This window comes from Grus americana, chromosome 16, assembly GCF_028858705.1.
Source record: "Grus americana isolate bGruAme1 chromosome 16, bGruAme1.mat, whole genome shotgun sequence".
Lineage (NCBI taxonomy): Eukaryota > Metazoa > Chordata > Aves > Gruiformes > Gruidae > Grus > Grus americana.
In genome coordinates this window covers 15,992,788-16,005,275 of record NC_072867.1, presented here as the reverse complement: position 1 = coordinate 16,005,275, position 12,488 = coordinate 15,992,788, and the positions used below count along the sequence as shown (strand labels likewise).

Below are 12,488 nucleotides of genomic sequence, written 5' to 3'. Positions count from 1 at the left end.
AGGCATGGCATTGTGTAGGAGCTGTGTTCGTTATTATTTTTTCAGTGGGTTGACTGTATGAGTCTACCTTTCCCTCTTGAAAACGTTGTCCCAAACTTGTCACCTGGTTTTTGTCCATGCCAGGGTGCTTCTGCTGCTGCTGTCCGTGGCTCAGTTGTGCTTTGGTGGCTCCCAGAGGAAGACATCAGCTTCAGTTCTGTTTGAATGGTCCCTTCTGGCATGAAATACCATAAAATTGTAAACCATCCTTTTCCAAATCAGTGTGGTGTTTTTATGAAGTTAATTTCAAAGAAAAATCCCATCAAAAAAGTGCCAGCCTGCTCCCTGATCTTTTATGATCTTTCTTGCAAGGAAAAATCAGAGCTCTTTGGGGCTTTTAGCCTATGTGAACATTTATTATTAGATTTGTTTAATGGAAAATGATGACCAAACGTCCTTGCTAATTGTGAGTACACTGCTGCAGCCTCTCTTAACTCATGAGCCTGAAGAAATTTATAAAATGGATGCTGCTGCCTGCAAGAGGCTTGCCACTGTGTTAACGTAGTGTGCCGTAAACTCTTAGGAGGAGAGAGTAGTTCATACACACTTGCAAACTTGCATGCGCTTGTGAGCTCTGCTGCCATCTCCCTTCCACACCACCTCCCGCTCCGTGCCTGGTCCTTCAGCCCGGCCACACTCTGCACAGTCCCCGGGGAGGGATGTGGTGGTGGAGGTCTGGTCCTGGTGCTGGTGTCCGTGCCGTGGTGGGACCCACGGTGTTGGTGAGCAGCTGTGGGTTCATGGCATCGTATGTGGTGCACCGTAAAACCTGCCAGCTCGGAGGGATGCTCTGACCAAAAGAGAGGGATGCTCTGTTTTGGTTTTACTGCAGCTTTTTAATAGAAAATACAGGAGAGTCGACTTTGAAAGCAAGTCGGTGAACCGGGAGCAGATTGAGGGGCCGGCTCTGCTGCTGACAGTCATAACTTCACAGTCACATTTGTTTAAAAAAAAAAAAAAAAATTTTCTCCCCCTTGTTGCTATGTGACAGACCCAAACAAACAGGAGGGTGACCTTACAAAGCCCCAAAACCTGCCAGACCTTCCCAGGGCTGGGGGGCAGATTTGCTGGCGGGGGGTGCTGGGACTCGGGGTGTTCCCTGGGGCTCTGCCTGTTGCCCTGGCCAGGCTGGCTCAGCGCTGCCCCTGCACAGTGTAAACAGACTAAAAATAGCGATGGTATGTTTCTCGCCATCAGCTGCAGTCATTTTGGATGGGCTTTGTGTATCTCTTTTCCTCCAAATGGCTATATTTCTAATATCCGGCCTGTGCGGTTGCGTTTGGGGTTTTTTCCTGGCATTGCTTGGTTCTCGCAGACTGTAAACAGAGCAGCTCCTGTGCGCTCCGACCTCCTGAGGCTGAACTTGGGAGAGCGGGGAACAACCTATACACACAACTTCAGGCTTGAACGTTTTACGTGAAACTATTTGCTTATTTTTAACTTCTACAAAACCACCTGGAAACAAGTAACCCATATGGTGGCCCTTGTTTGATGTGGGTTTTAAGCAATGTTGTAGTAAATAACAAAATGTTCCCTCAGCATTAGCACTGATGGAGCACAATATCTGAAAGGTTTGTGTCCCTCCAGCTTCATCAGGCTTTGGTGTCCGGAGTGTTGCAGGTTTGAAGGTTTTCTATTACAGGGCGATCTGTAAGGTCCCACTTTGCTTCATGGGTCCAAACCGTCTCCCCAGTGCAACCTTCTTCTCTGAGGGGATGCTCTGGTCCTTTCTGTTATGTCTACTTATGCAGGACCAAAGGAGGAGAATTCTCTTTGAGACTTTATTTTTTTTTTATATTAGCTCTGGATGCAATTAACCCCAACTCTGGTTTTCTTTAATACAGAATTTTGTCCAGAAACTAATAGAGAAGTTGAAGGAGGTGGCTGGAAAGCACAGCTGTGTGAAAATGTTGCTCTCTGAAAGTAGGTTTAAGTCAGCTGGCACGCTTCTGTTTTGAGGAGAGCAAATAAAGTCCAATGGCCAGTAATGTCACCTGAGCAGCCAGATGTGCTTCCAGGGGGACTTTCCACCAGTGCCCAGGGAAAGAGTGGCCGGTTTAATACATGCTGTCATCGAAGCAGTGTGTTAATCAGGAAGGCAGCAGATGTAGGACTTGTCAACGACTGGGCAACCAGGTGGGCATCGTCCTAGCCTCGGGACACGTCTTCTGCCAGCATCTGGGTGGAGGTGGCCTCCTTGGCGAGGTGGCAGCTCACAGAGGGCAGCGGAGTTCCCTGTCGGTGCCAAGTTGGGGTTCAGGTGCTGGAGCCGGAGGCAGTCCCAGCTGGGCAGTTTGGGCTGCATCCGCTGGAGGGCACTTGTGCGGTCGCTGCACACCCTGAATTACGGTGTTAATTTGTGCCCAGCTCCTCGTTAGCAGTGTTTTGCTTGGGACAGGTTCTGCCCTCACGTGTGTGCTCAGTGGGAGCGATGTGTGTGCGCTCTTGGTGACGTCGAGGTTGGCGGTCTTCAAACCGATCTGTGCTCTAGGACCAGCTTGCAGGATTAGGACCTAATAGCTTTAAAATCCCTGTGAGCCCTTTTGTCACCCGGTGCTGGTGGCATGTATGGCCAGGGAGTCTCACTTATCCCTGGCACCAGAACGAAAAGCTCCACGGAAAGCAGCCACCCAAAACCTGTTATTGCAGGGATGGTTTTAAAAAGCGTGGGGATTTTTTTTAAAGTTGTAATGTGGAAACAACCAGCAAGTAACTTTCTCTCTATCCTTCTTTTCTCCCCTCAGCTGGAAGTTGGCAGTGATGAAGAACGTAAATTAAATGTGAGGTAAGCAGAGCTTTGTGGCTCTAAACGTCATTTCCACTGTTGTTAATTGTTTGCCATGTAGCTGAGTCCTGATCCTGCGGAGGACCCTGGCCTTGAGCGTGTATTGTTGCCTGGAGGGGATTGCATGGTCTGCAGAGCGCTGAACACTGGGGATGCTCTCTCCCTTATCAGTTTAGTTTTGCATGAGTGTTTAATGAACTAAAAACATAAAAGAGGGTTTGCGGGTTTTTTCCTGGTGGGAAGAAACTGGAAAATTGCTCGTCAGCTCTGGCTGCAGCATCTCTGTCGCTGCTGCTGCGCCGAGGTTGGGGCTCTGGGTCGGGAGCAGAGGTACGCTGCTGGGCTGGGTGGGGAGAGCTCTGCTCATTCCTGGGTATAACCATCAGGAATTTGACTCCTTTGGTATTGGGGTTGGGTAGAGTTGCTTTCTTCGTGCAAGGGAGAAAGAGAAAGGCTTCTGCTGCTGACATTGCGCAGAGATCAGAGGTAGTAGTGATGAAGCGAGTTTGGTGGGACCCTGGCCTAATGGGGCTCTGAGTAATTGTGTGGATTGTTCACTCCAAACCCAGCTGTTGCAGACAGTTCTCACCCTCTGACCTGTAAACTGCAACCCAAGAGATAAAGTGTAAAAACAACAGTGGTTCAGCAGGCTTGGTCTCTTCTTGTTATTATTTCCTACTCTAATTATCCTGGTTTCAGATAAAAGCAAAGTCATTCATGCTGCTGCTTGGAGTTTGATCTTCTTGTTTCCATCCCATTTTATGCTTTGAGACCTCCTGTGGCAGAGATATAAAGCTGAGATGCAGTGGGTTTTCTGTTGCAGTCTGATGGACTGAAACTAGGACAAAGTGGAGTTGATTTGAAGTCTGGTTAACCTTGTGGGTTTGGGAGCGGCAAGTGGATGTTGGAGTATAGATTGTCTTTACCCTGCAAACGAAGTCGGAGAACAGAAAAGCAAAGTTGCTCCTTTACAGAGTAGGAAAGTGTCAGGCTTTGCCATTTCTGTGTCCTGGGGGGGGATTTGTCATGCCTGCAGCCCGCCCCAGAAAGCCTGGTGTTCGGTGGCTGTCCTGCTTGCATGCACTCGGGTCGGAAGTGTTGTGTGTTTGGTTGCTGTGTGGTCTCCTGTGTACAGGCGTTTAATGGCAGTGTGTAATGTCACTTGTTAGCTTATTTTCTGGAGAATGCATTTTGTATCGGTTAAAGCAAAATTCAGGATTCCTGGTTCTGCTCCCAACTTGGTTGTGGGCTTATTGTGCAATTCAGGGCTCAAGCAGGAGCTCACTGAAGTCATGAATAGCAACACATCCTTAATTCTTGTGCTTTTTCCCCATGTTGTATTAAATAGTAACACTTAACCGAGCAGTATGATAGTCTCTTCTTTTGTGTAATTGGTTCTTGTGCTGAAAGAAGACATACAACTTTATCCCTCTTCATCACAAATTGACTCGATGACAACGTACAGATAAATCGCTGGGAGATCATTGCTTTTGTGGCTACCTTCGGTCTGTCTGGCCTTTTTGCAAGCCAGGTGTGTGCATGCATCGCTGACCAGAGCAGTGGTGGGGGTGGATGTAGTGAGGCTGGGCTTAAAGGCTGATACTTTTCTCCTGGCCATTGAAAAATGCTGCAGCGCTGACTTTAGGTACTGAGGTGCCAAGAGCTTGCTCTGTCCTTCAGGCTCTTGGGGCTGCTCTTCTGTACATGATTTTCAGGCTGACAATTCGGTAATTAAATTGCTAGATAGACCTCGAGAGTAGGATGGCTCTTGCGCAGAGCCTTTGATGAACTCGGGTGGAAACACCACCAAGGACTGAAGAAGACATCTGGCCCCAGTTTGGACACAGCGTAGATGATAAATGAAGCTCCTTTCGCCTGGAGGTGGGTGAATCCTGTCCCCTTCCTGCCAGTTCCCTGAGACTTTACCCGGTGCCCATGGGGTGGCAGAATTGTTCAACTTCATTGTGCTGCTTCTCCAACAGCTGAGTTCAGGTCTTTGGGAAAAAAGCCTGCAGAAACAGGCTATGATGGTATTTGTGAATCTCTAAATCCCGGTCTAACCTTGATGGAGACTTGGGTGAGAGCTGTGTTTTGTCACATGTGCCCTGAGCATAGGGGTTGGCAGTCCAGCGCCTGACTTTGCAGACCTCAGAGATTCTAATGGTTAGAAAAAGGAAGGGTGATTGGAAACGACCCCGTCTTGCTGCCACTTCAAACTGCTTTGCATCGATACAGGGTGAATGTGCTATTACACATTTATGACCCAACTTACTCTTCTGCTTGCTGAACAGATTCTTTTCATTCATTCAAAAAAATCCCAGGATTTTCATTTGAGACTGTGTGGTTGGTCTGGTTATATGAGCTATCTGAGGTTTTTTCTTGGAGAAACAGGTCTGTATCACGGTTTTATCACCAGCTGCATGTCTTGCTGCTCTCTGGTTTAGGAGCAGCAGACCTTCCTTATGGTTTCTGTCACTCTAAAATGCTTTGCTTTGTTCTCTCCCTGAAACAGTTTCTACCCTAAAATAGACCGAGGGGATATGTTTTAGGCCCAGCTTTTCTTTCAAAGATATTGTTGCTATCTGCATTTTCTTAGACTTTAATGTGCTTTAAAGTGTTCTTTTTTTCCTCACTTCCCGAACATTTTGCAGAAGCCTCGATAAAGTAACATCCACGCTGTTTCCAGCAGACAGCCAGGAGTCCGTTTTGCTCCCCAGTGGGTAAAGTTTCATAGCAGAAGAAAAAGTAAGAGCACAAACTCAGATCTAACTGCCCAGTGGGGCTCGGTGCAGCTGGTGCAGACAAAAGCTTGCACGTCTGATTCTCTGTGTTATCTGCGTCTGCTGAAATCTTCCCGAATGCCGATCAACCGTGCGATGTTGTGGCTTGATCCCTGTTTTTTCCCTAGTAATGCAGCACGCCCACAGAACCTTGAGACATCTTGCCCAAATCTTAATAAAACTGCTGGCACGGTTACATCAAGTCCATGGGAGTGTGCATTGGCTTAGAGTTAAGCGCAACCTTAAGTTTTACAAGATCAGGGTCCACCAAGTTCAGCACAAGCCTTATGTGCACAGTGCCTGCCACCTTATCGCGGAGCCACGTCATGCTCTTTTAGCTCGAGCAACCTCAGAGAAGATGATATCAAGTGCGGAGGAGACTGAGAGCAGAGCTGAGCTCTTTTCAAGCAGGCTGCTCTGAGAGAATGGGGTATGTGCAGTTTTTCCTACGCTGCTTTTTGGTGCAACCCAATTGCTGTTGGTTGGCTTCTCTAGCACCAAGTTAAAGGAGATGTTTTACAAAGCCAGTCGTGTTGTGAGTGTTGGCTGTTTCTCAGATGTGGTTGGCAAATGCAGCAAGATAATCACTGGTTTTAATTACAAACACAAGTAAGTTTGTTTAGCCAGTCATTCTGTAATCTTTGCCATTATTGGCTTTCCAATCACATCTGAATGTGGTCAGAAACAGGGCCAGGTGAGTGTTTTCAGGCATCTTCTGCAGGGAGATGGAGGTTGAACAGAAGGGCCTGGGAGTTAGTTGTCTCCAGTCTCTGATCAAGCCTTGAAGATCGTTATGGAAAGAACTGTTCTTCTTTGGCACCACTAAGCTCAGTTTAAGAGCTGGCAAGAGCAGCTGTGGGAGGTAAAAGTTTTCAGGATTGGGCTTGTATACGTTTGCAGAGTCTTTTAACGGACTTGTATATGTTTGCAGAGTCTTTTGCTGCTCTGCTGCCTCTACGTGCTGTACGGCCACAGCCACGTGTGGAGACCCTCCGTCGAGAGCGCTGCCTGGAGCATCCAGTGTCCTGCTGAATGGAGAAGTGGTAGAGGAAGAGGAGGAGACTGGGAGTCTTCCTCTCTTTGCTGATGCCATCCTATGTACCTTGCCAAGTTACTTCATGTTCCTGAGCCCCTTTCCCCATCTGCAGCCTGGCAGATGACTATTAGGTCATCTTCTAAAACACTCAGAGTAAAGTGTTAGGTCTGCTTGGTTTTATTCAGCATTAAATGCCATAAGAGTCGTATGGCTTTTGAGTCCTGAGGAACCTACAGCTGTTTGTGATGGGTAGAAGGCACCATGTCCCCCCTGCTTTCCACCTCACATTTGTGTTTTGCGTGGTTACCTGGTCAGGAATGAACATGCTGGCTTGATAACCAGCTCTACAGTTCCTTCAGTTACTGCTTTTTTGTTGTAGTTTAATGAATTAAAGTAATTTTCTCTTTTGAAGGTAGTGAAGTTACACTGGGCATTGGTTTCACTTGGGTTTGTGTTCGCTGCAGGAATTAGGAGGAACCCTCAGGCTGATGAAAACTCCCTTTGCAGCTCAGTGAGCAACAGGAGGAGTAATTGCTGCAGACAAACTCTTCACAGAGCATCGTCCTGGCTGGCGCATGCCAGAGGACTCATTATAAGGAGGCTGTTTGGTTAAAATCGCTGTAATAAGCCAGATTCCTCACTGGTGCTACAACTGGCCTCCTCAGCATGGAAACTCGAAGAGCGAATGCAACTCCAGCTCTCTGTTCAGGCTCTTCTCTGTGCAGCCGCGAGTTTGCTCTGCACAGCTCTCCTTCTGTGCTGCTCGGAGTGCCCACCACGGCCGGGATGTTTATGCCTCATACTTTATTGTGTATTATATTTTAGTGCACCAAAAGTTCTTTATTAACACTTTGATCTTTAACGTTTTTGAGGATTTATGAGCACATTTTGCTGGAGGCAGCATTGGGTGAATGGCTTGTATCCGCAGCTTTGAGTGGCCGTGCTTGTGGTACTGGGAAGGTGCACGGGGCTGGGGGTACGCCGGAGCAGCTGTCTTAAGGATTTATTTGTGGGGACGGTGGCTCATTACATCCTTGACAAGTCCTGTTTGCTGCAGTATTTATTGTCTCACTGTTATTTGGTGGGAGATCTTAGGGCAGAAGTTGCTGACTTTATTAACTGTTCAAAACAGGATGCTGAATCACATCCTGGCGAGGCTGCAGCATCCTGCCTTAGCGTGCTCCATACAATGGGGAGGCAAATTCACAGGCTCATGACCCTCGGTAGCTCTCTGGCCCGTAGGTGTGGCCATGGAAGCCGATGGAGATATAATTAGGCCTTTACGTTTTGTGGGTGGGTTGTGTGGGGACGTTCAAAGACCACGGAGCCGAGGAAGCATGCGCTTATTTGACATTTATTTAGGATCTGGCCTTTCCAGGAAACTGTTGCTGAGTTAAAGTTGAGCAACGCAAGGAGTTTACTTGGATGTAGGTAGAGTAACAGCAGGAGGCTTGCCAGTTTGAAGAGGTAGTGATCAGACCCTTTTCAGAATTGTATATAAATCTCCTTTCTTCTTTTTTTTTTTTTCCTCTTCTTTTTTCTCCATGAAACCTCAGCAGTTTGGCAAAAAACAAAACAACTGGCCCTGTTATCAAAGGTACTGGCTTTGGAGTGAACATTTTTTCTGTCAAAGGCTAGTGTGGTTACTGTTTATTTAGGTGTTAGAGCTGGGTCAGAAAAATATTTTGGTTCCAAATGCCTCTTGATTTTTAAATACCTTAATCTTTGATAATCAGTTGCCAAGATCTGTGAGTCAGGGATTTCTCATAGGAGTCAGAGCTGTGGTCTGCCTGATGAGTGCTCTTGGGATGTTTTTGGAGAATATGAAATGGACAGGACACCTTCAGAGGCATGGCTTTACTTTTCATGGAAAGTGTCGAGTTTTCCCAAGCATTTACACATCCCTCTGCAGCATTTGAATCCCTGATGCAGAATCATTCTACTGCTGCACAAAAAAATTCAGAAAGCAAAATAAGCCCAGCCTCGAATGGATTAGGATGCATCTGTTAGTTGTTGAGGTTTATCTTGGATCAGGAGGACTCTTCTCTGCAGAGCTTGCCTTCCCTCTCTGAAAGCTGTGGAGCTGCAGTCCAGGCAGAAGTCAGCAGTGCTGAGCTTGTGCAGCCCAGACAGATCTGCATCGCTCTCCGTAGCGCAAGATATGAACGTGCCTCACCAGGGTGTGAACCGGCAGTGGTTAGTGGCTTTGCTGGAGCTGCTCGTGTGCACAGACATCTTCCCCTTGCAGCCAGTGCAAAGGTTTCTCTTCTGCCACAAGAGAAGTAGGTTTCCCCGCGTCCTTTCTGGGACAGGAGCAGGAATGCAAACTACGCCTGCGGAGCAGCCGATGTGCTCTGTGTTCGTACCCACCTCGGCTGGTCCTCGCCGTTGGTGTGTCATAGTATTGCCTGTTGCACCAAGCTCTCCCCAAAGTCCCTGTACTGACGTAAGGTTTGTGGTAGGAGCCAGAGTCTCTGCCTGACGCTCATCTCACTTGCGCAGAGACCCCGTCCAGAGGGACTTGCCAAACTCACAGACCTTCCAAAACCGCACCACCTCACCTACGTTTCTTGAAGAAATCCTTGCTGCAAGAATCACTAGCGAAGGCAGCTGCCAGGGGATCTGTGGCAGTGTGCTGCTGACCACTGGGCAGAAAACCTCTGGGGCTTAGCATCGGGGGCCAAGGCATCCAGAAACGTGGGGAACGGGACAAAACGTCCCTTTCAGATTTTTCCAGAAAGCTGCTGGGTTGTTTGTTTGCCCTGTCTGCCATCCAAACAGTCACGTCCAACGCTCGCATCCTGGCGGAGACCGCTGCCTGTGGGTCTCCTTGCAGCGTGCCTGCGTGTGGGCATCTCCCTCCCAGCCCTGCAAAACTTCTCTCTGCTTCTCTCTGCAACACCGATTCTGCTTGTAAAAGATGGGTTTGGAGTGGAAGGGGAAAAGAAGGATGACCTGAAGTTTTTACCAACGCTTTTCTGTCTTGAGGCAGCTTTGCCCCTGGCTGGCAGTCTTCTAATTCACGGGGTGTACCTCTTCACCGTGGGGTGCTGGCTGCAAGCCCTTGGGGGAACTGGGAAGGCAGGCTGCGGTCCTGCTAAACACTAGAGGGGGTGTCAGGGTTGAGCTAGAACTTTCTCGCTCTGCTTTTACCCTGCATGATCCGTCTAGATTTATTTTATTTTATTTTTACGCATTACCAATGTGTCAAGTACTCCCTGGTCTCTGCTGCCTTTTTTGGAGTCATTCTGAAACCCAGCAGCTAAGCTATTTTTTGGGTTGCTGTGCTACCGCTGCCTGTAGGGTTCTCAGTTGCGTTTCCTATGCTGTTGTCTGTGTCCTGGCTGACCTTCGCGCACGCCGCTTGGATGCTGCTTTCTTAATCCTTGAAACTATTATTCACCTTCCTTTTTCTTTTCCAGTGGTGCCATTGGAGAGTTTCCACTTGTTTCTCTGGCCTGTCTCTGGGAGACATCACAGAGTGGGTGAAGTGGAGTGACTCAATAAAATACTTTAAAGGATTAAAACAATGAGTTGACGGGAGGAATGCAGGAGGATCGGCCGATGTGCCGACAGCTCGGCTGGGGAAGAGGACGGGAGCAGGACCGGCTCCTGCCCGGGAGCGCGGGCGGGAGGCTCTGCCTTTGATGTGCCCTCTGCAGCAGGAGCCTGGGGGCCGGCAGTGTCCCACCTCTCCTTTGGCGTGGACCACAGCTCCGAGACACCTCCCCAGCACTCCCGGGCTTCTGGTCTGTCCTCCTCCCTACCTGCCGTCACGGAGCAGCTATGGCAATAACAATGTCCAAAAAAACGACTCGTAGGAAAACACAGGGTGTCTTTTGGGGCTTTTAGTGTGGGGGAAGAAGGGAGCCAGTGTTCTGGGAATAGCCGGCTTCCCTCAGACCACCAGGATGCTGCATGGCAGAGGGTGCACTAGGCTGCAAAACCATGCTGTTGCTAACGCCGGGACCTCTGTATACCCCTCTCGTGCTTCCCCATGCCGACTGCCACCTTCCCTTTGAGTCCACGGGTCTTGGCAAGTGTGAGCCGCTCCGTGCAGCTGCGTGGAGAAGCATTGCTGAGCCCTTGCCGCAGGGTGGGCGGCCGTGGGGCTGCTGCAGCAGGCTGGGTCAGTCCCCAGGCACTCGCTGGGGATGTGCATGCTGGGGGTCTCTGTAGGGTTAATGCTTCTCTCCTAAGAGTGAGAGAAAGGTTTCTTTATAGCAGTTGAATGGGCAGTCATGCAGGCTGAAGTTTGGAGAGGATCTGGCCCCGGCCTCCTGAGACAGTGGCTATCACAAAAATGACATCATGTTTTGGTGGGAATCTCGGAAATGCTCATTGCGATTCAGACCGTTAGTTCCAAGCGCATCGCATAGCTGGGTGATGCTGTGATCAGCCTCGTGCCTTTTTGAACTCTGCGATTAATGGGATGAGCAAAAAGGATTTCTTTTTCCTTGTGAAACAATCTCTTATTTTATTTGGCTTTTCACCATCCAAGTACTAGGGATTCCTAGAATTTTCTCTTTCCTGGCCATTTGGGAGCTGTTCTGCTAACTTATTTTGCACAAGTCTGCTGGAACGGGGAGCAGTCCCGTTAATTTGTTTGCTTCCCTCTTCCTGCCCTTTCTCTTGGACAGTTTATTCGAGCTGCTCCTGCGGGCACAGCCCAGGTCGTGCTCTGCCCTCGGAGCTGTGTGCCGTCCCGACGCGGGGTACGGCGCGGCTCACCCGGTTCAGCTCCAAGGCTGGGACGATCGCCGCCCAAGCCCGATGCATCGCTCGCCCGGTGCGCAGGAGCGGCTGGAGGCACATCATCAGCAGTCTATTTATGTTAGGAAATTAGCTTTTGTGGGCTTCATGATTGATTTCATTTTTTTCTTTTTCCTCTTTGTGCTCGAGGAGCGTTTGTATCTGGCGCTGTGAATGGCCTGCAGTGTCTCAAACCCTTCTTAGCATTCTTGCGCTGTGGACGTGGCCCACGCCTTGCAGCCGAACAATACGTGCTCTGACTCCCCTTTTGTTGCCGCGCTGCTAAAAACATGAGAGTGAAGCCTGCCGGGTCTTCCTGCCTGCCTGACCGTCTCGCTCTACTTTGAAATAGATGGGGAGATGTTTGCCCCTGCGGAGAGGCGTTACAAGACCCCCCCCCCCTCAGCGGGGGCTGCTGCCTGGCCCCTTGCAGGCAGCTTTTTGCCATTGCGTGATGGTGCCCTGGCTGCATCTGAGGAAGAGGAGATGTTCTCCATGTGTCTGAAGAAACATCAGACCTTTGCAACTTATGTTTTGGGTTTCTTTTTGGGGTGACTTGTCTTCAGCTCGGGAAATCTGAGAATGATGACTTTTTATAGCCCATCAAAGCCACAGCCTAGCATAACCGTGGGTATGGAAAGAGCTTTCCTGACTCATGATTTTGGTAATAAAATAGTATTTCAGAAGACAAACATTTCCAAAAGTTGTCCTGAAGGTAGCTGCCTCCTCTCGAGATGCGTCACAGAGATTTTGCCAGAGGTAGAGCACCGCAATCCAAGTGATGCTGGCAGCTCTCGCTGACCTTAGCAGGGCACCTGCAGTTCGGATCACAGGTCAGTTTATCAGCATATCATGAAGTCTACGTGTGTATGCAACAGCACTGTGTTTTAAATCAGCATTGCACGTGTTGAAACTGGGCCTGTCCTGGTCCTGCTGCATGGGAGCATCCCGTTCGCCCCTCTGCACGGCGGCCAGATCCGTGTTGAGTTAAGCAGGGATGGTCAGGGCGATACTCTCACCTGTATTTGTAAAGGTGATTCCTTTATGTTTCATTTAATCTTTCCACGGCACTGGACTCTGTGTGACTGGTGTGTGA

The 12,488-nt window shown here is 49.1% G+C and overlaps 1 protein-coding gene across 1 annotated transcript in view; it reads left to right on the top strand.

Moving 5' to 3' along the window:
• SSH1 (slingshot protein phosphatase 1) overlaps nt 1–12,488 on the top strand; it is a 39,628-nt gene that overhangs the window by 1,849 nt on the left and 25,291 nt on the right. The window contains exon 2 of the mRNA XM_054844800.1: nt 2,784–2,824. Coding sequence (XP_054700775.1) covers nt 2,784–2,824 — 41 coding nt within the window. The remainder of the gene's footprint in view (nt 1–2,783; nt 2,825–12,488) is intronic.